Below are 24,344 nucleotides of genomic sequence, written 5' to 3' on the forward strand. Positions count from 1 at the left end.
GTAAGATGGAAACCACTTCAAGCCGGGGTGTGTGGCAGCCCTCCCCAAACCCCTAGTCCAGCACCTCTGGGCAGCACAGTGTGGGAAGGGGCTGGCCCCAATCTGGGGATAAACCCCTCCTGGCAGCGCTGTGTTTGCACTGGGCTGGGTGGAGCCGCACCGCTCTGAGCCTCACTGTGCAGACCCAGCCCTGGGAGCAGGCATCTGGCCGGGAATTTGCAGTATTGCCAACCCCAAATGTTCAGAAATCCTGAGTCAGGCTCGCCAAAATCCTGCGATTGGCTCTAAAATCCTGCGATTCTGTACAAATCCCAGGTGTGGGGGTTATTTGCCTTCTGCTCTTTGAGCCTCAGGGTGCCTGGGGGTCACAGGTCGAAGCTCTCCCCACTGCCCCGAGGGCTGGACACTCCCTTGGGCTCTAAGAACGAGGCTGGGATCCTCCCAGACCCACGTGACTCCCGGAGCTGGGGCTTTAGGAAAACACAAGAATTATCCTGACTCGTGACACGATCCTGCGAGCCAGAAGCACTGAATTTCTCCATCTCCTCTCGGGGAGGCTCAGCGCTGCTGCTCTGCCCGGTAACAGCCTGGTCGGCGCAGGGATTTCTGCCATTGGGTGCGGGCCCCTGGGCCGGGCTCCCCTGGCCAATGCCGGGCATTGCCCCCCCCCCGAGGGTGTGACATGTGCCCCCGCCGCCTCCTAGTGCTGCCGGCCCCGCGCCCAGCCCAGTGCCAGGGAGAGGAGATGGGCGCAGGACGGGGCGTCCCCATGGCCCAGCTGGCCCTGCTCACCCTGCTGGCCCTGCCGGGCACCGGGGCGGTGAGAGGTATGGGCGGGGCGGGGGCTGGGACACCTGAGCCCGGGGGCGAGAGGGGGGACAAGACGGCTTCACCCCCAGAGTGCCTGGCTCCCCCACCAGGAAGGGGACAATGGGGGACTGATGGGACGGGGGTGAGCCAGGTTGGGGTGGGGGTTGCAGGGGAAGTGTCTCACCCTGTAGAGGGGGGATGGGGTGGGCAAGAAGGAGTCAGGGGGCTGATCTGGATGGGATGGGGGCTGCAGGGAAGAGGGTCTCACCCCTGTTGGGAGGAGGAGGCTGGCACGGGGGCAGCAGAGGGATTGTGGAAAAATCGCTGTGGTTTGGACATGACATGGCCCTGCCCTAGGGGTGCAGCCCCCCTTCTCCACAGGGACTCAGAGGCTGAACCCCCCCGCCCAGCGGGCCCCTACCGGGCAAGGCTGGGATCATTGAATGACTCACTAGGACAGTAGTGTGCAAATGTTTCTAGTTGTGCACCCTCCCTTTGTTCCCCCCAGCCCTGATTACTTGTGATCTGAAACTATTTCATGCCAGAAAGTGGAGGGGAAACACAGATGAGTCTGTTCACTCCTTTGGTTTAGTGTTAGAGCGTCTGACCCACTCTAGAAAGGGCTCTCAGCCGTTATTATATGTTACCAGTTTATGTATTTTAATATCAATTATTAATCATTAAATGAGTTTTAAAATTAATGAGAATTAAAATTAATTTTAAGGGCACAGCAGACCTAGTGTAGTTATAAACTTAGCAAATTGTTGAAAATAGCCAGCCTGGGCTTTGATGTGTATGTTTGGTTTTTAAAAGGATGAAATGTGGAAGTTTCTTTGCACTCCCCCCTCCAAATTCTTGTGCCCCCCGTTTGCACACCATTGCCCTAGGATGTAGGTATCCCACTCCCTTGGGCCCTGGGGACTCCCAGCCTCAGCCTCCAGCCAGATGCCTCCCGCTCCTGGAGTGTGTCTCTGGCTGGGGAATTCCCGGGTCTCCCAGTGACCGGCCCTGGGGTGTGAGTATCGGGGACCAGGGACTGAAATCGCCCCGAGAACCAGGTCCTGGCGACCCCGGGACACGGAACCAGCCCCACACACAGATGGGAGAATGAAATGTCCTGCAGCCGCAGCCCCCAGCTCCCCCCAGGAGCCACTTTGGGTGGGGATCGTCTCCCCCTGTCACAGGCTGAGTGGGTAGAGGCCTGGCCAGTGCTTGGATGGGAGAGCTGGAGTGAACAAATGAGCAGGGGGGGGTCACAGTAGGGGGCGCTGTCCCCTCCCAGGCAGCGCTGACCCCGATGCACCAGCACAATGCCAGGGGTCCCTGGGCTCCCTGCACCCGCTTTCCCCTCACACCACCAAATCCTAATGCCAATGTCACAGCTGGGAGCTGTGGCCTGAGGGGAAGTGCTGAGAAACCCTGTCCCCCAGGGGGGCTGGTGTTGGGGCTGCTGCTGATGCCCGTCTCCCCGCAGTGGACCACATGATGTCTGAGGTGAATATCTACCAGAGGACGGACCCAGCCCAGCAGGATTTTGGAGAGTACATGCATGAGTTCGACCAGGACGAGATGTTCCACGTGGACCTGGAGAGGAAGGAGACCATCTGGCGCCTGCCCGACTTTAGCAAGTTCGCCAGCTTCGAGGCGCAGCTCGCCCTGGGGAACATGGCTGTGCTCAAGCATAACCTGGAGTCCCTGATCAAGAGGTCCAATCACACACAGGCCCAGAATGGTACAGAACGGGGGGGCAACTGGGGCCCTTTCCCCACCTTGCTCACCAGGGGACCCTCCCCTCCCCACCTGAGCCCAGTATCAGGCAGCTGAAAGGCTGTGCGTCCCCACTCAGCTCCCCTCCAGCCCCTACAGGGCTCCGGGGGCCAGTCAGCCGGGCCAGGGCTCTGCAGGGCAGGGGGCCCGGGCAGTTCTCACCCTCCAGGCTGGGGGCCCAGGGCAGCTCCTTTGCCGAGGGCTGTTCATGGCCCCTGCCTAGCGCCAGGCCCTGCCCCTGAGGGATTCTCTCCCCTGCCCCTGGTGCCCCATGAGCCGTCAGGGCAGGGAGCTGGGACGGCCCCGGTGACGCCCCCACAGTCCTGGGGAGAGACCCCTGAGCTGGAGCGTGAGCCCCAGGGACTGGCTGGCTGAGGGGCAGGCAATGGGACCCACTGACCCCTGTCTCCCCAGTGCCCCCTGAGGTGACCGTGTTCCCCAGAGGCCCCGTGGAGCTGGGGGAGCCCAACGTCCTGATCTGCTTCGCGGACAAGTTCTTCCCACCGGTGCTCAGCGTGACGTGGCTGAAGAACGGGCAGGAGGTGACGGGGGGCGTCTACGAGACCGACTTCTACCCCCGCCAGGACGACTCCTTCCGCAAGTTCTCCTACCTGCCCTTCCTGCCCAGCCAGGGCGACTTCTACGACTGCCGGGTGGAGCACGGGGGGCTGGCTGAGACCTTCACGAAGCACTGGGGTGAGGCCGGGGCTCCCGGGGACCCTGCTGGGCACAGGGCTGGGAGCCAGGACGCCTGGGTTCTATCCCAGCTCTGGGAGGGGAGTGGGGGGCTAGTGGGTTAGAGCAGGGGGGCTGGGAGCCAGGACTCCTGGGTTCTCTCCCCGGTTCTGGGAGAGGAGTGGGGGCTGGTGGGTAGAGCAGGGGGGGCTGGGAGCCAGGACACTTGGGTTCTATCCCAAGAATGGGAGGGAGGGGCAGGAACAGCCCCCCTCACCCCATACCCTGTCCCTCTCCCCCTCTCTCCAGAAGCCCAGGTGCCCAGCCCCGTCCCCGAGACCACAGAGACCCTGGTGTGCGCCCTGGGCCTGGCCGTGGGCATCGTCGGCATCATCGCGGGCACCATCCTCATCATCAAGGGGATGAAGATGAACGCCGCCCGCAACCCGCGGGGCCCCTTGTGAGTAGCTGCTGCCCGGGGAGGCACCCGCTGCACCCGCAGCCCCTGGGCCCACCCAGCACCCCCTGGGGAGAGTCCCCCACCCTGCTGTGTCCCCCCCCAGCCAGCCACAGCCCCTGGGCCTACACAGCACCCACTGGGAGACACACCCCACACCCTGTGCTCCCCTCACCCACCCAGCACCCCCTGGGAGACACCTGCTGTGCCCCTCCCAGACAGCTACAGCCCCTGGACCCACTCAACACCCATTGGGAGACCCCCCACACCTGCTGTACCCCCAGCCAGTCACATCCCCTAGGCCCAACCAGCACCCACTGGGGAGACCCCCACACTGTGCACCCCCAACCAGCTACAGCCTCTGGGCCACCCTGCACCCCGGGGAGATCCCCCCACCTTCTGTGCCTCCCCAGCCAGCTACAGCGCCTCCCCCACCCACCACCCCCTGGGGAGACCCCCTCACCCGCTGTGCTCCCCCCAGCCAGCCACAGCCCCTGGGCCACCCAGCACCCCCTGGGGAGACCCCCCACCTGCTGTGACCCCCCCCAGCCAGCCACAGCCCCTGGGCCCACCAAGCACCCCCTGGAGAGATCCCCACCTGCTGTGCCCCCTCCCAGACAGTCACTGCCCCTCCCCCACCCAGCACCCACTGGTAGACCCCCACCCACTGTGCCACCCCTGCAGCCAGCTACAGCTCCTCCCCCACCCAGCCTCCCCTGTGTCAATGGGAGACTCCCCGGGGTGCTGGGGAGTGACATCGATCCCTGCCAGTCTCACATTGGAGCCCAGGGCTCCTGGTAACTGACCCTCTTTGCCTTTCAGATGAACGGGGGGAGGAGACGGGGGCCTCCAAATCCTTCCCAGGTGCCTTCATTAGACCCGCTCACGCTGCGCCCCCCTCCCCGCCCCCAGCGTCCCTGCTCCCATTGATGCCAGCTGCTGTACCCGGGCAGGAGCCCCCTGGCCCCATAACAGTGCCGACCAACCCACTAGAGACTCCTAGAGACTCATGGGGGAGATGGACCACTCTGGGCAGCCCCAGCGCTAGCACCCGGCTAAAGGCCCCATCGCACCCGTGTGCGGCTCCCCCGGGTCCAGCCCTGCTGAGCCCAGCGCCCAGCGCCCAGCGCGGGGTCTGTGTGGGACGGGCCCCGTCCCTGTACAGCCCCCGCCCTGCGCCCTGGGTGAGTCACAGCCCTGCGCCCCCATCGCTCTGCAGCTTTGCCAACAGCAATAAAGTGGATTTTGGGGACGTTTTTTATCATGATTTAAACGCTGGTCAGTCTGGGCCGTGCCCGCGGCAGCCTGTGTTACCCCAGCCCAGCTGCAGCCTGTCCAGGGGCACCGGTTAATACCGGGAGTTAGGGGAGTTTGGTAGGAGGGGTAAGGAAGGAGCCAGGATTCCTGGGTTCTCTCCCAGCTGGGTCGGTGGTGGGAGCTCTGGGGCTGAGGGATGGTCCATGGAGCACTCAGCTCGTCCCATGGCCGGGAGCCCAGGAGCAGGGCAGGGCTCATGGGCCAGGCTCCCCCGGGACTGAGCCCCGCAGTGCGAGCGGCTGCAGAGAGACGCTGGCCTGTCTGGGGGCTGCGGTGACGTCCCCCAGGCTGGGGTCACTGTGACGCGAAGGGCAGATCCCCTCCCCCCCCCCCCGACCATGGCACCGAGCCCCAGCCCAGCTTCCTCGCACCCAGGGACGGCTCTATAAATTAGGGCGCCCCAAGCAGGGCACCGCGCTGCGCCGCCCTTCCCCGGTCCCGCGGCTGGGGCAGAAGTGTCTGCGGCGGGTGCGGTGGTCCCGTGGCTCCGGTGGAGCATCCGCAGTCATGCCTGCGGGAGCTCCCTCCGAGCCGCGGGACCAGCGCGCCCGCCGCAGTCATGCCTGCGGCAGGTCCGCTCGTCCCGGGCTCCGGTGGACCTCCTGCAGGCATGACTGCGGAAGGTCCGCTGGAGCCAAATGCTGCCCCCCCGGGAAAGGGCCGCCCCACGCGCCTGCTTGGCGCGCTGGGGTCTGGAGCCGGTCCTGCTCGCACCCCTCCCCTGACACATGCTGGGAGACCCCACCCCATCCTACCCCCAGCTCCCACCAGCAGCGATTGGCTGCTCCAACCCGCCAATAACGCCACCAACCAGCCAAGCTCTCCCATTGTCCGCTGGAGCCTTGGTCCAGCCTCCTGCGCGTTCCCATTGGCTGCCGCTGTACAGCTGTCCCCGGGGAGGAATGTTCCCAGGTCCCTTTAGGCAGCTCCAGACACAGGCCCTGGGCCCCTGCCAGCTGGGGAGGCCCTGGGGGGCTGGGCATGTGGCTGGGGGAGGGGGTGTTTCCAGTGGAGTCTGGCAGGGCCTGGACCTTGGCCCAGGGCTTGTCAATAACTCAGTGAGCGAGAGACGATGTAAACCCACTGCTGGGCACGTCTGCAGGGACACCGAGCTGCGGGGGGCACATGGCAGGTGGTGATGGGATAGGTCAGTTAACTTACCCACAGCACGAGCTGGGTCACTTGGTGAGCTGTGCCAATTCAGCCACGTGCAAGGTTGTACAGCTCGAAACCAAGGATGTAGGCCCCAGATGACGTGGGGCTGTACCCTGGGAAGCCGTGACTCTGAACTGGACGTGGGGGCAATGCTGTAACCTAAGGGCGAGGTGAGTGAGGCACTTGTGTCAGGCACACAAAGCCAAGGGGCGCAGAAAGTGGTGGAGAAAAAAAAAAAAAAAAGAAGCTGCTGGCACAGAGATATTTATAACCTGGGTAATCTATAACCAGCCTGCCGCCCACCCCCCGCCGTGCCTCCCCCATTCCCAGCCCCTGTACCCCATCCCTCTGCACCCTTCCCATCCCGAAACTCCCTCCCAGAGCCTGCACCCCAATCCCCTGCCCCAGCCTAGGGCCTGCACCCCTGTGACGGAGCGATTCTGGCGGGACCCAACTGAGAGTGCCAAATCAGGACCAATTGCTCAAACAGGGCAGTCACAGCCCTAAGCTGGGGTTTTTCCACCTCTAAGGCAAACCAAACCAGCCAGACAAAAAGGACTTTGGTCTCACCCCACTGGCTAACCACAAGTCACACAAGCAATTCCCTTAGACACTCCAGTCTCCCAGTATCACCACCAGTGCCACTCGTCCTGGGGATGAATGGTTATGAAAACCAACACCCCAATAAAAGAAAACGGTTCTCTCGATCCCAAAGGACCAAGCCCCAGACCCAGGTCAATATACACATCAGATCTTACCCACAAATCACGCTGTTGCCAATCCTTTAGAATCTAAAATCTAAAGGTTTATTTACAAAGGGAAAAAGGTGGAAATGAGAGGTAGAATTGGTTAAATGGAATCAATTACATACATTAATGGCAAAGTTCTTAGTTCAGGCTTGCAGCAGTGCTGGAGTAAACTGCAGGTTTGAGTCTCTGGAATGCATCCCCCACTGGGATGGGTCGTTCAGTCCCTTGTGTAAAGCTTCAGTTTGTAGCAAAGTCCTTCCAGAGGTCAGAAGCAGGATTGAAGACCAGATGGAGATGAAGCATCAGCCTTATATAGACTTTTCCAGGTGTAAGAATCTCTTTGTCTTCACTGTGGAAATTTACAGCAAAATGGAGCCTGGAGTCACATGGGCCAGTCCCTGCATACTTTGCTGAGTCACAAGGCGTGTCTGCCTTCTCTCCATGGGTCCATTGTGTAGCTGACGGTCCTTAATGGGCCATCAAACAGGCTAGGCAGAGCTAACACCAGCTTGTCTGGGAGGCTTCCCCCAGAAGCACAGCACAAACTTGAAATACAGACAGCATAGAGCCAACATTCATAACTTCAACTAAAAATGATACAGACATATAGACAGCATAATTATAATCAGCAACCCAGAACCTGGTCTTAGACACCTTATATGACCCCCTTTACTTAGGATTTGGAGCCACTACAGGACCTTGGTTGCAACCCATGTTCTATATGGTCCCCATTTATATCAATAACGTCACACCCCCAACGCAAAATTGATGCAGGAAGGGATGACAAAACATCGCTGACTGCATCCCAAGAGCCCCCTTTCCTTGGGTCTGTCTCACTACAGCTAGTGTTGGGCTAGAGGCCGTACCAGTGTATAACCGAAATGGTTTATCAAAGTCATGTTCAATAACATGAATGGATCTCTTTACAAACTCAAGGTATAACTTGGTTAGCTTTTGCAGCATGGTTCCTGTATGTTTCATGTGATCTTGCCAAGAGCTAAAGAAAATAGCTACTTTATCCATACCAGTTCTGGCCAATGTTTTGAACCCAAATAACATTAAACCAATGTAGATATTGAGGTTGTTCATAGTACAGGAATCTTGGCATTTAGCCATGAAAGCAATATGGTAGTGTGCCTCAGTTTCCCCTTTCATACAGCACATCAGGTCTGGAATGTATTTTCCCCTGTGAAAAGTTCCAACACTGTTTACATGCATTAACTGTGAAACATCAGTATAGCAAGGCCTTTTAACATAAAGTGTGTTTTCATGTATTCCTTTCAACATGTTTAAGGGATTTTCCAAAAGATTAGGCACATTGTACATTGTTACAGTTCTTGGCCATAGCAACACATTAGTTACAAAAATTAGCATTAGCAATAACAACAAATTCATTGCAAGTGTCCATTTACAATCATGTTTGTCATGCCACACCCTTGGCTCAATACCATTGGAGTTTGGGCATTTTAGGGTTAACCTGTGGCTTCCCTTTGCAAAATTCAGTCTTCTCTTTCCTTCTGGATTAAACCCTGATTTCTCTTGCTTAACAGAATTCACTGGCTGATGGGGCGGGCCCTCTGTGCTAACAGCTATTAGCAATTCTGTCTTCTCCCTGCCAGCCAAGTAATTCGCATCTACCCAGACACTAGCTTTTAACTCTTCAGCTGCTATGGATTCCAAGGCTGGACTTTGTCTCACAGAGGTACCACACAAATCCAAAGAGTCTGAGGGTGAGAGCTGGCTTGCTCTCCCCTGCCTCCTCAAGCATTTAGCCATACAACTGTTCTGCTCTGAAACACCAGTAACTGAATCTGTCCTCAGATCCTGAAGCACAGACTGCTCACTTACAGATTCAGCATGGAGACATTCCTGTCCCAACAGCATTGTCTCCCCACCAACAAGCTGGCCACACACAGCCAGGTGGTTATAGGGCTGCTCAACTTCCTTAACAGCTTCTACTCCACCTGAGACCTTTTCAAAGCTGCCCACACTGGATCTCTCAAAAGGAAAGTCAGTGGATCCATTCACAACAGAAAATTTCTGGCTGTTAGGAACTGAAACTTTCTTGATTAAATCACTTTTACACCCTTCAGTTGCAGTAAACTGCTTGCACAGGCTACCATGAGGATTCCTTTCCCTAGGAGCTTCTCTAAGCAGCAATTCACCCCTCACAGAAATTCTGCCCTTCCCCTCTTCACCTAGGGCTTGCTCTACAGGAACACTTCCCTGAGCAACCACAGATGCTACAGACTTTCTAGATAACAGGTTAGAAACAATCTCCTTCCCTTGGCCATGAACAAGTTCAGGAATCTTTTCCTTCTTGCTACAAGTTGTCAAACTGTCAGTCGGTAACACAATTAAATCACCTTTATGCTCTCCTTGTGCCCTGGCTGGGGTATCACCCTGATCAGACAGAGTTGCTGCACCCTTTTCCAACCACACATTAGCAACTGGCAAACCACAAGCACCAGAATTGTCTGTTCTCTGGGATTTTGCTAAGAAACTAACTGGATGCAACCTAGTCACAGTGCCATTCTCCCCAGCAGACCCAAACTCAGGACCATTCCCTTCCTGGGCTTTAGCTGTATTTACAACCAACTTCGAGACAACTGAATCACCCTCAACCATCACAGGCTGACAGGCACCTTCTGTCTGCTCCACAGACACAGAAGAGCCGGAGACACATTCTCCTTTACCAGACACACAGCTTGGGATTTTACTTCCCTTGTCCCAGCACACAGGGCTGTTCACAGACAACTGCTTGGAGACTGGGGTAGCTTCCTTTATAGGCAAGTCAATACTCCTGACAGACACAGGCACATTCCCTCCACTGTCACATTTCTCCACACAGGAAACAGGTAAGGGATATGGACACTCATCTTCCACTATCCCTCCCTTCCCAAACTGCTGATTAGACAAAGCCACCAGCTCACAAGGCTGCCTAGGCTTCTCCGAACTTTCCCTACCAGGCACATTGCCTCTCCCAACAGATAAGCTGCTGCTCTTTTCACTACACTGAGCTACTTTTAGCAAATCACAGTTACCCATTTCAGGTTTACTTCTACAAGCTGCACTAGCCACCAATTCATTACCCATTACAAATTTACCCTCTCCTTCCTCAGTTAGGGCTCTAACCTGACCATTTACTTTAATCTGCTCCTGAGAAACATTTTCCTCATCCATGAGATCTTTCTGCTCTTGATCTAACTTCAGATTCACTTCTGAGACATCAGACAGACATTCAGAAACTTCATTCCCAGACACACTGCTTATTTGCACAGACAAACCGCTATTTTCCACCAGGTTAGAATTCCCCTCTCCATAGCCATAGCAAAACGGGTTAAACACAGAGAACTGCCCAGAGTAATACCACATATCAACACAGTTATAAACTGGATTTTCCAGAGGATACAGTCTCTGCCGTTCTTCCATTGCTTTTTTGACTTGGAGCTGGAGTCTAGCAGTTTCTTGTTGCACCTTGTGAGTCTCCTCCTCAGCAGCCAGCAGCTCCAGACGCCCCTTACGAGCTTTTTCTTCTCTCTTAGCAGCCTCTTTTGCTCTCTCAGCTGCCTCTCTCTTTCTCTCAGCTGCCTCTCTCTTTCTCTCAGCTGCCTCTCTCTTTCTCTCAGCCGCCTCTTTCTCCAGCTGGGCCAAGACTTGCTTCTCTTCCATTCGAATTTTTGCCAGTTCTTGCGCATAATCAAACTGCAGGCTGTCTCTCAAGGCTTGCAGTTTCCTTGCTTTTCCTGATGCTCTCTGTCTCATGGTCACTGATCTTTAACCAACCAAACTCTCAATCCCAAAGTTAAAATTTGGATAGCGTGGGGTTCTGACCCAAAGCTTAATTGACCTGGTCCTGTGGATCCAAGCACGACTACGCCACTGTGACGGAGCGATTCTGGCGGGACCCAACTGAGAGTGCCAAATCAGGACCAATTGCTCAAACAGGGCAGTCACAGCCCTAAGCTGGGGTTTTTCCACCTCTAAGGCCAACCAAACCAGCCAGACAAAAAGGACTTTGGTCTCACCCCACTGGCTAACCACAAGTCACACAAGCAATTTCCTTAGACACTCCAGTCTCCCAGCATCACCACCAGTGCACTCGTCCTGGGGATGAATGGTTATGAAAACCAACACCCCAATAAAAGAAAACGGTTCCCTCGATCCCAAAGGACCAAGCCCCAGACCCAGGTCAATATACACATCAGATCTTACCCACAAATCACGCTGTTGCCAATCCTTTAGAATCTAAAATCTAAAGGTTTATTTACAAAGGGAAAAAGGTAGAGATGAGAGGTAGAATTGGTTAAATGGAATCAATTACATACATTAATGGCAAAGTTCTTAGTTCAGGCTTGCAGCAGTGCTGGAGTAAACTGCAGGTTTGAGTCTCTGGAATGCATCCCCCACTGGGATGGGTCGTTCAGTCCCTTGTGTAAAGCTTCAGTTTGTAGCAAAGTCCTTCCAGAGGTCAGAAGCAGGATTGAAGACCAGATGGAGATGAAGCATCAGCCTTATATAGACTTTTCCAGGTGTAAGAATCTCTTTGTCTTCACTGTGGAAATTTACAGCAAAATGGAGCCTGGAGTCACATGGGCCAGTCCCTGCATACTTTGCTGAGTCACAAGGCGTGTCTGCCTTCTCTCCATGGGTCCATTGTGTAGCTGACGGTCCTTAATGGGCCATCAAACAGGCTAGGCAGAGCTAACACCAGCTTGTCTGGGAGGCTTCCCCCAGAAGCACAGCACAAACTTGAAATACAGACAGCATAGAGCCAACATTCATAACTTCAACTAAAAATGATACAGACATATAGACAGCATAATTATAATCAGCAACCCAGAACCTGGTCTTAGACACCTTATATGACCCCCTTTACTTAGGATTTGGAGCCACTACAGGACCTTGGTTGCAACCCATGTTCTATATGGTCCCCATTTATATCAATAACGTCACAACCCCAGACCTCCTCCCTCACCCAAACTCCCTCCCAGAGCCTTGGGCGGGGGTGGGGGGTGGAGTTTGGGCAGGGGCAGGTTCTGGGCACCACCAAAATGTCTACAAACCTGCCACCCCGATCCTGCCCTGCAGATCTGAACTCCCAGCATTCTCAGGACACATCCTGATTCCTAGTGGTCACTGCTGATATCCAGCACCTCCCTCCTCTCTTAACCTGTGAGCCCCTCTCTGGATTGGAACTGGACTGGAACCAAAGACCATCTTGGAAGCAGCATTACCAGCCCAAGCAGTCAAAAATCATGAGTTGACCTCCCAAAATCACAGGCTCTACCACCGCCCCTTCATTCATTCTTCAGCGGCAATTCAGCGGCAGGCCCTTCCCTCCAAGAGGGACCGAGGGACCCGCACTGAATTGCTGCCAAAAAGCCTGCCCTGGGGGAGGGCGCAATTTTATATTCTTGCCTCAGGCGCAAAAATACCTAGTTATGGCTCTGCGTGGGAGTCATGGTGGAAGCCAACTGAACATGCTGTGGCTCAGGGGGCAGATGTGACCCTGGGCTGTAGGAACAGGGGAATATGGGGCAGGCACGGGGAGATGGTGTCACCTCTGTACCCGGCCCTGGTGAGAGCGTCACTGGCTGCTGTGTCCAGCCCTGGGGTGTGCCCTCCAGAATGGACACTGAGATGCTGGTGGGTTTCAGCGAGAAGCCATAAAGATGATCGAATGTCTGGAAAAGCTGTCTGTCAGTGCGAGACGGAAGGAGCCTGTTCTGTGCAGTTTATCCAGGGGAAGGTTCAGGGGCGACCTGATCCTGGACCAAGCACCCGGGGAGCCAATTGCTGGGAGCAGGGGGCTCTTCAGTCTCCCAGACAAAGCAGAACGGAAGCCAGCATCTGGGAACTGACGTGAGATGACCTCAGACTAGAAACCAGGGTCCCATTTTTCACAGGGGGGGCCGCGAACCACTGCAACGGCTGAGCCGGTGGGAGCATGTTGCTTTCCAAACACAGCCATGGCCCTGAGACTGGATCTGCACAAACAGACCATGCGTGAGGGGAGCCCCATTGAGTCCTGCGGGGGGGCAGGAGTCCACTCACTGACAGCCCCCGGCAGGGTCCAGGCTTTGGATTAAAAAGGCGCTTTAAGAACGCTGCGTGAATGGCTGGAACATGCAAACACCAAGCTGGATGGATATCAAAGCCCAGTCAGTACAGAGGCTGGGAAACAGGAAGTAAATGGCAAAGAATATAAGTTACAAGTAAACACGTAGGCAACTGATAAGGGAAACTAAAGGATTCAATGGCCAATAGTGTGAAAGACAGCAAGAAAACAGCTGAACAACACATCAGGAACAAACATAGCCCTAGGTCGGGTCCAGGTCCAGTGCTGGATGCAGCTGGTGAAACTAACTAGTGAAGCTGGAAAGGCAGAAATGTCCCTTAGCTATTCCTGGCTGTGCTTGGAGTGAGGCAGGAGGTTGTGTCTGTCCTTGATGATGCTGTGGATCAGGGGTCTCCAAACTTTATGAGACGAGGGCCATATTAGATTTTTGATGGGGCTTCAGGGGCCGAAGCGACTGTGAAAGAAACTAAATATATGCAAATATATGCACAATCATTAAAAAACAACACTACTGTGTCAGTGTAGCATTAAATTCTAAATCAGGTATAAAAGTTAATCGATGCAGGTACAGTGAAATCACACAAAATATTTGTCAATACATCAAAAATCATTTCACTTTTTAGTTTTATTTCTGAAAACTCACATTTGTATCATGCAAATACTGTTTGGTTCTATTAGTGCTGTAGTTAAAATTTAACCATTATGAAATTGTTAATTTCCATCTTCTTTACTCCATTTACTGGAGATGTAATTAAGCATCTGGCTTGTATTTTTACTCTAAGGCAGGGGTCTGTGCCTGTTCGGCTGCAGAAACGACTCTCCCCTAAGTAGGCTCCCCTTCTGGGGGGACACTGGCTTCCGGGGGCACTCACCCCTCTGCACAGCTCAGCTGTGCTGCTGCTCCGCGTGAACTGCTGCCAGCAGCCCCTCCCCCTGCCTGCTCGGCTGCCTACTCAGCTGTTCACTTCTCCCCTGTTGGTTGGAGGGCCGGACAAATGGAAGCCCCGGGCCGTAATTTGGAGACCCCCCTGCTGTGGGTGATGTTGTACGCCAGAAAATTTCCCGTCTCTAACAAAGGAGGAGGTGAGGCAGCAGCTGCTAAAGTCAGACACTCTCACATCACCAGTCCTGGATCATTTACACCCAAGAGTGCTAAAGGAATCGGCCAAGGGGTGCGCATACAGCATACAGCCAGTGCCAGGCAGGCCAGCTGGGAACCAGGAATGCAGGTTAGACCTACAGGATGGTGATTGGCTTGGAAAGCCACAGCCCAGAGCAGAGCAGGGCTCAGGGGTCACTGCAGATCCCTGCCCCAACCGGAGCTTTGCCTGGGCTGTGGCCGGGTGGGTCCCAGCATCTCAGGGAGACAGGGTGGGGAGGGGAGCTCAGAGCTTTGACTGGACCAGCTTCTGAGCCCCCCAACTTCCCAGAGCCCTTCACCCCGCACCCCGCCCGCCCAGCGTCCGCACCTGCCCCCGCAATTCCCAGCCCTCGGGGATTTCCCCACAAGCTTCCACTTCACCTTGAACTGAAGTCACCCCCCCACCCCCAGCCAATCAGCGCGCAGCTCTCGGTAGCGTCATCGGTCTCCGGCAGATTCCTGCCGGGCTGCACTGGGGCAGGCTGACGAGCTGGGAGCAGCCGGGCGGGTTGGGCTGGGGATAGGGGGCAGCGGATCCCCCAGCTCTCCCGTCCCTGCCCCGCGCAGGCTCAGTACAGCCCTGACACCCACACACGCACCCCCAGCTGGGAGTTGAGTTCAGTCGCCCTCTGAGCCCAGAGGATTTTTGCGCAAAGCCTGAAATCAGGATTTGGAGGGCGGGAGGCACCAGAGCCCGAATCTCCTCCCCTCGGCCTGGCTCCCACGTCTGAGCCCCCCAACCCAGCCCTCCCCCAGTGCCCAGCTCGCCCCAGGGCAGCCAATGGTGCCCAGTGCATGGGGAACTGGGAGCCCGGACTCCTGGGTTCAGTTCCCCCCTTTGGCACTACTGTGCTGTGTGCACTGGGGTGAATCCCTCCCTGGCTGGGGCTCTGTTCCCAGCTGTGACATGGGGCTCGGCTGGACCTCCCACAGCCATAGGCGGCAGGTTTGTATAATTTTTGGTGGGGCCCAAAATGGTGGTGCCCCCCCCCGCTCCCGCCCTGTAAGCCGATATAAAATGAAGCTACAACGCGTCAGTGCCACAAGATTACAAGGGTCAATTAAAAGTGGAAAGTCAGAAGCAGCACTTGCCTACTTCAATATACAGTATTATATTTTGTTGCATCTGTTGTGATGAAGTGGGAATGTTCTTAATATTTTCTCTGAATACTGTGTGGGTGCCTCAGTTTCCCCTGCAAGATGCCAACTGAAGGTGTTGGGGACAAAGAGATCAGGTGGCCTCCTTGTCTGGAAGAGACACAGAGGCCAGAGGAGGGAGTGTCAGTTTGGAGCTGGCTGGGGAAATGGGGAGAGACCCAGAACTTGGTTCTGGGCTCCCCACCCCCCAAGATGGACCTGACAGAGGGGTTCTGTTTTCTGTACCAACAAGCTCTGTTTAAACTGTGTTCCCGTCATCTAATAAACCTTCTGTTTTACTGTCTGGCTGAGAGTCACATCTGACTGCGGAGTTGGGGTGCAGCGACCTCTGGTTGCCCCAGGACCAGCCTGGGCAGACTCACTTTGGAAAGTGCATGACGTGGAAGGGCTGAATGCTCCGAGGTCAGACCCAGGAAGGTGTAAGCTTCTTGCCCTGGAGACAGTCTGCTCTGAGAGAGGAGGCTCCCCCAGAGTCCTGACTGGCTTTGTATGGAGATGTTCCAAAGCATCACAGCATCCCTTTCCACACCGTGCACTTCCCAGAAGTCCGCACAGGCACTGACACTCCCTCCTCCGGCCTTTGTCTCTTTTCCAGGCATTAGGAGGCCACCTGATCTCTCTGTTCTCCAACACCTTCAGTTGGCACCTTGCAGGGGAAACTGATTTGGGAGTGTCGAAGAAAAACTCAGTTCTCGCTTTTATGTTTAGGTGCAGCAAAAACAAATACTTTATTATAATACTCTAGTGAACACAAGAGGGAGAGAGTGTCAGGAACTGGGTTGCCCCTTAACCTGGACAGATCTCTCTCAATTAGTAAACAATCATAATAATTTTTATACCTTCTTAACAGACAGTGGCTAGCAAACCTGGAGATAGTAAAAGTAAACATTTGCATTTGTTTATACATAAGCCTATTCGCTATCTTATTTGTCTGCAATACTAGAACAGAAAACAAGACTGCAATTCACAAGGTCGTAATGACTCTTCACACAATTCTCTCTGTACCACACAGCATGCAGGGTCACATTAACATCTAACATACATTAAGATCCCTTCAAACCTATATTAATTAATTCTTGGCCTCCACACTCCCCCCTTTTGTACTTCTAGTACAACAAATACCTCAAATCTCAATTTGCATCAAATCATGGATCTCAGAGTCTACAGGAGACATGGCCACTTTAGGGGTTTTCATGGGATGTAATGACAATGAATGATTAGTATGAACATGAAAAGTATTATTACCATCATTACGTCTATTACAACAACAACAACAATAACATAATCCCACACCAACTAACAACACTACAAACAATAACATCCCCATAGGAATAAAATAATGGGGTTGTCGTACAGTTTTGGCAACAATGCACAATATATCAAACTTAGTACATAAAGTAGATACTCTATAAGCTGTATGAAAGGCATTCTGTTCAGCATGATATATATTCTGAAGCATGTGAATTTGTCCTTGCAACGCAGAGATTCTGCGAACCTGTGGCAATAATGAATGCAAATTCTGAAACCGATCAGGTACTATCCTAGTCCAATTAAAATATACCTGAAATCTAAGAGCTACATGTAACATCCTATCTGCAGGCCAGTAAACGATATGAGTGCCTGCAGCAGTGGTAAGATTAATATGTATATCTTGTAACGTGGTGGTATTAACGTACACACAGCTATCATTAGCCTGAAAAAGTGGGTGTCCTGTAAGGGTAGTTCCTTGACCACTACCCTCCCAGCAAATATGGTCATAAACAGTGACAACTTCCCCTGGCTCCAGTTTCCGTATACACTGAAGCTGTGGTGGTTCTAACGGCCAAAATGTCCATAAATTCCCTAACCCCATCCAAATATCAGCTGTAAGCCCAGGAGCACTAACCAAAAATCGATTAGGAGAATCAGGTGGCCTCACTTCCCAGATATCTCGGTGAATCACCCAATCCCACATGCATCCTCCCCATGGACCCGGCAGGATTCGGTATGTGGGAGCCCACACCCCCTTAAAGGGTCCATATGCTTGGAAGGAGCACTGTGAACGTCCACACTTCCATCCAGAAAGTCTCCAAGTATGTCTCCATGGCCACAGATCAGATGGTACTCCTGACGTGTCTGTAAGGGCAGTGGGCCAAGCTTGGTGCACTAGATCATTCCGAATGGCCATCAGCTGGTCATTCAGGAAATCCTGAATTTCCGAACATGCTAGATCCCACTGCAATGCCTTCGCAGCCTCAGTGATATTCAGTACCATCGCTCTCAATAAATTCTGGGTCATAGAACTAAGGGCGGAAATGACATGTAACTCACCCACCCCAGTTTGCACTTGTGTCAGCTGTGCCCCAGAAATCAGGCCGGTGGCCTTCTCTAATTGGCCCAATTTCTCATCATGCTCCTGGGTCTTAAAAATATTCCAAACAGCAGCTGCAGAATTGGCCCCATCCCACAAGGATCCGGCTAGATCCCTCTTCTTTCTAGAGGAAATAACCCAGGCCCTCTGTTGTGCTAATCTAATGGCAGCCCCTTGTGAACAATTTGGATATGTAGAGGTGATCTGAAAACTAGATAAAGGCAATGTAAACTTCACAGTCCCTAGTGTAGTGTTAAGTACAGTCCACCGATATTCTGGCACATTTCCCCTCAGCGTAGGTCTATACCACATCTGCTGGTTGTAGACCTTCATATATTTCTGAGAGGCATTAATATCAATAGCATAAGAGGGAGTGTATTGCAATAAAGTACAGGTCACATTATCAGTCACCGGAATGGTCTCAATACAGGTAAAATTTCCAGTAGCAGAACAAACTCTTTGGGTAGTCATTTGATTATTCACTAATTGAGTAACCAAATAAAATAAGGGCCTCTTTCAGGTAACATAGCACAAATTCCAGGAATAACCATCATATCTACTTCACTATGGAACCCATCAATTTCATTTATAAAATCTCGGGGCTGATGTGCAGTAATATTATGGATCCCTATTTCCACTGATCCATTTGTTTTCCACTCAATGGTTCTCTCATATGAAGTTTGGTGAACTTTAAAAAATAGGCTTTCCGAGCAATATTCTAATAAATCACTAAGATGGGAAGGTCTGGGCCAACGAATTTCATTAGAATATACAATTTTGTGTACATCTGGATAAATTACAGAAGTGACGGCCAGGGTTGAGGGGCTAGTGGGGGTAACCTTTGTGGTAGCAAGGTGCTTTTGGTAGTCATTATCTGAAAGCCAATTAGGGAGGGCAGTACATCCCCAGGGTACTTGTCCATAAGCACAGAGCCCTGCCCCTGGAAGAAATCCAAGCCACCATTCAACCCCACATGCCCAAGCACGCACCCCACAGTTTCCTCCTTGCCAATAAATGATGCTGCGTTTCTTCCACCAGGGCCAGTTCATAATGTCTCTTTTAGTCAGGAATCCCGGGACTCTGGAGGTGTTTGCAGAACGAATGTATCTTCTTTTCTTCCCCAAAAGCAATTGTGGTCTAGCACGATAAGGGGAAGAGGGTTGTAATGTTGGAATTCCGTTAGAAAAATCCAAAGGCACAGTAGATCTGTTAGAGGATAAGGGAGAGGTTTCTAGCACGTCACCTTGTCCTCTTCTTCCGCTGTCCAGCAGGCACAGCAGGGCTAGAAGAAGGAGTACGTTGATCATCAGTAGGAGTGTCCTCCCGAGGTGGAGGAGTCTTTTTGCAGTGCGATGCATGGGTCCAGGCAGGTAGTCCTTGACACTTCACAGCAGTGTTGGTAGTCAACAGGACTTGGAAAGGGCCTTTCCAGCGTGGAGCCAAGGCAGTCTTTCGTTGATGGACCTTTATGTAGACCCAGTCTCCCGGTTCCAACGAGTGGCAAGGTTGCACAGGATCCCTCGGTAAGGCTTCCTTCACCTGTGTATAAAAAGACTTAACACATTTCATTAGTGCCTGACAATACTTAAGCATTATGTCATCCATCAAATGAATGTCCATCTGAGCTAAGGTCAGTGGGGGTGCAGTTGGTAGTCGCATTGGGCGTCCTGTCAAAATCTCATGAGGGCTGAGTCCAGTCTTTCGATTGGGAATGGCTCTCATGCTCATCAGTGCCAAAGGAAGGGCATCTGGCCACTTTAAGTTTGTTTCAGCACAAATCTTGGCCAGTTTATTTTTTAAAATCCCGTTCTGGCGTTCCACTGTCCCAGCAGATTGTGGGTGATGAGGGCAGTGAAGGTTGTGTTGGATCTGCAAAGTTGCACATAACTCCTTTACAATCTGTCCAGTAAAGTGAGTTCCACGATCACTGTTGATACTCACAGGGATGCCAAAACGAGGGACAAAATCCTTAAGCAGAAGTTTCACAACAGTCCTGGCATCTGCCTTCCTGCAGGGAAAAGCTTCAACCCAATTGGTAAATACATCAACTAAAACCAATACATATTCATAACCACAACATTTAGACATTTGAATAAAATCAATCTGAATATTTACAAAAGGTCCCCAAGGAGGAGGGTGGGCTGCCTGCTTAGCTTTAACAGCTTTACCAATGTTGTGCTGTTGACAAATCACACAGTGTTGACAGTAGGAATGGGCAACAGAAGGGAAAATGGGTGCAAACCAATCTCGGGTAACTGCAGCAACCATCCCCCCTTTGCTCACGTGTGCCATCCCATGGTATATGCGAGCAAGATAGGGCAGTAACATCTTCGGTGCCACCAGGCGACCATCCGGGGCACGCCAAAGATGATCAGAATGTAAAATGCAGCCAGCAGCACTCCAAGAGTGCTTCTCAGTTCTCGATGCTGCCTCCTGGATCTTAGCCAGATCCTCAAGGGAGGCCAGTGAAGGCTGCTCTATCAGTACACAGGAATGTGCAGCCTGAGGTGCAGAAAGAGCCGCTGTTCTAGCTGCAGAGTCAGCCAGAGCATTTCCACGGGTAACTTCATCATGAGGGGTCTTGTGAGCAGTACATTTAACAACAGCTATAGCTTTAGGCAACAAAAGAGCATCCAAAAGAGCAGAAACATAAAACCCATTCTTAATAGGAGAACCAGTGGATGTAAGGAAGCCTCTATATTTCCAAAGCAATCCAAAATCATGAACTACTCCAAAAGCATAACGAGAATCTGTATAGATAGTGACCGTTTGATCTCGAGCCAGAACACAAGCTCGAGTCAAAGCCACAAGTTCAGCTACTTGAGAGGAAAACACTGAAGAAAGGAAAGCACTTTCAACCACAGCACAGGCAGTACATACAGCATAACCAGCAACTAATTTACCCTTAGAATCTCGCAAACACGACCCATCCACAAAGTAAAGGAGATCAGGATTCTGCAAAGGCACATCCAGTAAATCATCCCTAGGACGAGTAAGAACAGACGTTACAAATACACAATCATGCGGGTCTCCATCTTCAGGCCCAGGCAACAAAGAAGCTGGATTTAGAACGGGGCAACGAGCCAAAGTAATATGAGAGGAAGAAAGCAAAATTAGCTCATATTTGATAAGACGAGAAGCGGATAAATGCTGCGTCCTAGACTTCAACAACAGCGCAGCCACAGCATGCGGAACACACACAATCAAAGGAGAGCCTAATACCAGACATTCAGATAACTGAACAGAAAGGGCCGCGGCCGCCACAGCCCGTAAACAAGGGGGAAATCCCACCGCCACAGCGTCCAGGGCAGTACTGTAGTACGCAATTGGACGGTGTTTGTCTCCGTGCTTTTGCGTTAGTACAGCCAAAGCAAACCCATTACGCTCATGACAGAAAAGAGTAAATGGTTTAGTATAGTCAGGAAGTCCCAGGGCCGGAGCAGTAGATAGTCTCTGTTTAATAGCAACAAAAGCACTTTCAGCCTCTGGAGGCCAAGGAAGTGGCTCAGGGGTACCAGACTTAGTCAGATCCTGCAAGGGTTTAATCACTGTTGCATAACCTAAAATCCATTGTCTGCAGTATCCAGTCATGCCCAGAAAAGTACGCATTTGAGAAACAGTACCAGGCCTAGGCATATTCAAAATAGCTGAAATACGAGAGTTTGATAAATGACGCTTGCCATGAGAAATATCATGACCAAGATAATGAACCTTGGGTTGACACAGTTGGAGTTTTTCCTGGGATGCTTTGTGACCCTTGGCAGCTAAAGCAGTTAAAAGTATCAGAGTATCAGTTTTACAAGATTCAAAAGAGAAAGACGCCAGCAAAAGGTCATCCACATACTGTATAAGCACTGATTTTCCAGGGAAAACCACATCATCCAGATCCTTCTTCAGGATCTGAGAAAACAGGGAGGGAGATTCAGTATACCCTTGGGGTAACCTGGTCCAGGTATACTGACATCCTTTATAAGTAAAGGCAAACAAATACTGACTATCTGGGTGAATTGGAATAGAAAAAAAAGCTGAACACAAATCCACAACAGTAAAATAAGTGGCTGACGGTGGAATACAAGAAAGAATGGTAGCTGGATTTGGAACCACTGGAAAAGAAGGCAAAACCACAGCATTAATAGCGCGGAGGTCTTGAACAAACCGATAGGTGTTCCTTCCTGGCTTCTTTACAGGAAAGATAGGAGTATTACAAGAACTAATCGTGGGAACAATAATACCTTGTTGTAATAAAGATTCTATAACTCGAGCTATGCCTGCCACTGCTTCAGGACGCAGTGGGTATTGTGGAATTCTTGGCAAAATCTTAGCAGGGTCAACAAGAATTGTAACCAGGTCGGCAGTTCTAATCTGTCCCACCTCATTTGCATGACGAGACCAGAGATGGGGGGGCACTTGTGACAATAAATGCACAAGGTCAGGGCTGAGTGGAGACTTCGACGCAGCTGGCTCGGATATATGGAGTGTGGCCAACACCAGGTTAGTATTCTCATCAGGAACCTGTAAGAATACGCCATCTGGTGTACAGTAAATGGTACAACCTAATTTACACAACAGATCTCTTCCCAGCAGATTCACAGGAGAAGTAGAACTGAGTAGAAAGGAATGTTTATCTTCTAGAGGGCCAAGACAAATTTCGAGGGGTACTGAGACAGGATGCGAAACAGGACAGTTTGAAATGCCCACAGCATTAACAGACAAAGTGGACAAAGGAACAGAGGGAAACTCCGAGGATCTCAGAGCAGATCTACTAGCCCCAGTGTCCACAAGACAAGTAACAGATTTACCAGCAATATTACAATCAACAAATGGGCCTTCTTGATTAATAGGAATTAAAGGATTCATGATGCAGTTAAGTTTCCTCAGGCTGTCCTAGTAAGGGGTTCCCTGTGGGGAGAATACAGGCGCTTCAGGATTTGGGAACTGAGTAGGATTTTGAGCTAACCGATTTGGACACTCATTCCTCCAGTGTCCCTCCTGACCACACAAGTGGCATGCAGTGCTCCCAGTCGGGGCAGGATTCTGGGCAGGATATGAGGAACCCCTTCCCATACCTCTCCCACGACCTCGTCCCCGTCCTCTTCTCATTCCCCCACGACCCCTGAGCTGATAAGTTTGTAACTGTAAAGCCATAAGTTTCGTTTCACTGGTTTCTTTCTTCTGGTCTATGCAAGCCGTACAATGATTTGCAACTGTCACCAATTCTGAAAGGGGTTTAGTTTGCCAGCCAATACAAATAGTTCTCAATGGTTGCTGAACCTTTGGCAAGAGTCCCTGAACAAAAGCAGCTCCTACCGCTTCCCTGGCATTATCAGCTGGATCAGTAATTCCCGAATGCTGTTCAAAGACCTTTGTTAGTCTATCAAGATAATCAGCAGGGGATTCTCCCTTATTTTGTTTACAATTTGCAATCTTGGTCCAATCTGTTTTCTTAGGACAAACTTCCGAAATAGAGGTCAAGAGACAATTCCTAGCCTCTGTCAAAGCATCCCCAATACCAGGGTCGGCATCAGGCCAAGCTGCCTGTCTGTTAAGTCGTTGCTGAACTTCAGCGGGCAGTACAGCTCGTAAAAGCTGATTAATATCCGCCCAAGATGGATTATAGCATTGAATCACTGTCTGGAGCTCTTCTCTAAACTTTACCGGCTCCTCCCTGATTTTAGGAAATTCTTTCACCAAGTTTCTAAGATCTCCAGGCGTCCAAGGGGCATGTACCTTAACCAACCCCCCTACAGCCCCAGCTCCAGGCAAGTCTCTTAAAGGAGCCTGGAGTGCCTGTGTCGTGCTTCTAAGAAAGTAGCCGGCATTGTTATCAGCAGAAGCAGGGTTAACCGGACTACTGGTGTCAGTGAGTAAGGAAGAAGATAATTCTTCCGAAGAAGGAGAATGAACAACTTGTGCAGTTGATATTTGCGGCGGCGAGACAACCACTGCCTGCACAGCCCGAGAAGGGGGGGCCGTGGGGGGAACTGGCAGCGGCTGTGGAATGCTGCTAAAAAAATCCACTATATCTTCTGTAGTCTCCTCCTCACTTTCAGGTTGAACTAATTGAGGATAAAGAGAAGCAGAGGGCTGCACTGAAGCAGGAAGACCTTTGGATGTCTTACATTTAAGTTTTAAATCCTGTACTTCAATTTTTAATTTCTCCTGGGAGTCCTTCAGACTCCGCACCCGAGACTCATGGAGTCTCTTTGTTGCTTCCTCCCACCAAGACAGAAAGTGCTCGCACTGCGCAGCAGAGGCGTGTGATTTAAGGGTTTCCCTGAGGTATGTAAGTTTATCTAACTCAAAGGTACCTTCTAATGGGCATTGTTTAAATGAATTTTCACGCGTGTATAGATTCCAATCATTTAAATACCTGCAGGTTTGAGGACCATAATGTACGTACATGTAATATGCAGGGGTACCCTTAGGGGGTAAGGTGGAAAGTTTAGACTGTCCCTCCCCCATGTTCCAATCACACAAACTCAGAGGGGTTCCCTGTCCACGCTCGCGGACCAGAATCTAAGAATCCCTCCCTACAGGGCACTCACGTACAGGAGAGACTCACAAGAAAGACTACGACCCTCTCACACCCCCTTTCAGCAAAGAGCGTCGGCTAGCCGCGTACTCTAATTGCTTCCAGGGAGACGATCAGATTGTCAGTAGCCCACACAGAAGGGAAAGGGGAG

At 52.0% G+C, this 24,344-nt stretch overlaps 1 protein-coding gene across 2 annotated transcripts; it reads left to right on the plus strand.

Moving 5' to 3' along the window:
* The first annotated feature begins 694 nt into the window (after positions 1-694).
* Positions 695-20,457, plus strand: LOC123346434 (HLA class II histocompatibility antigen, DR alpha chain-like). 2 transcript variants are annotated; one of them, XM_044983829.1, is made up of 6 exons: positions 695-827; positions 2,285-2,542; positions 2,992-3,273; positions 3,562-3,712; positions 16,184-16,186; positions 20,446-20,457. In XM_044983829.1, coding segments are annotated over exons 1-6 (777 nt in total). In that variant the 5' UTR covers positions 695-745; the 3' UTR covers positions 20,447-20,457. The 2 variants fall into 2 exon arrangements, with proteins under 2 accessions (XP_044839764.1, XP_044839763.1); XM_044983828.1 differs by lacking the exons at positions 16,184-16,186; positions 20,446-20,457 and having other exon boundaries at positions 3,562-3,716.
* Positions 20,458-24,344: the final 3,887 nt, after the last annotated feature.

Source organism: Mauremys mutica, chromosome 12 (assembly GCF_020497125.1).
Source record: "Mauremys mutica isolate MM-2020 ecotype Southern chromosome 12, ASM2049712v1, whole genome shotgun sequence".
NCBI classification, from domain to species: Eukaryota; Metazoa; Chordata; order Testudines; family Geoemydidae; genus Mauremys; species Mauremys mutica.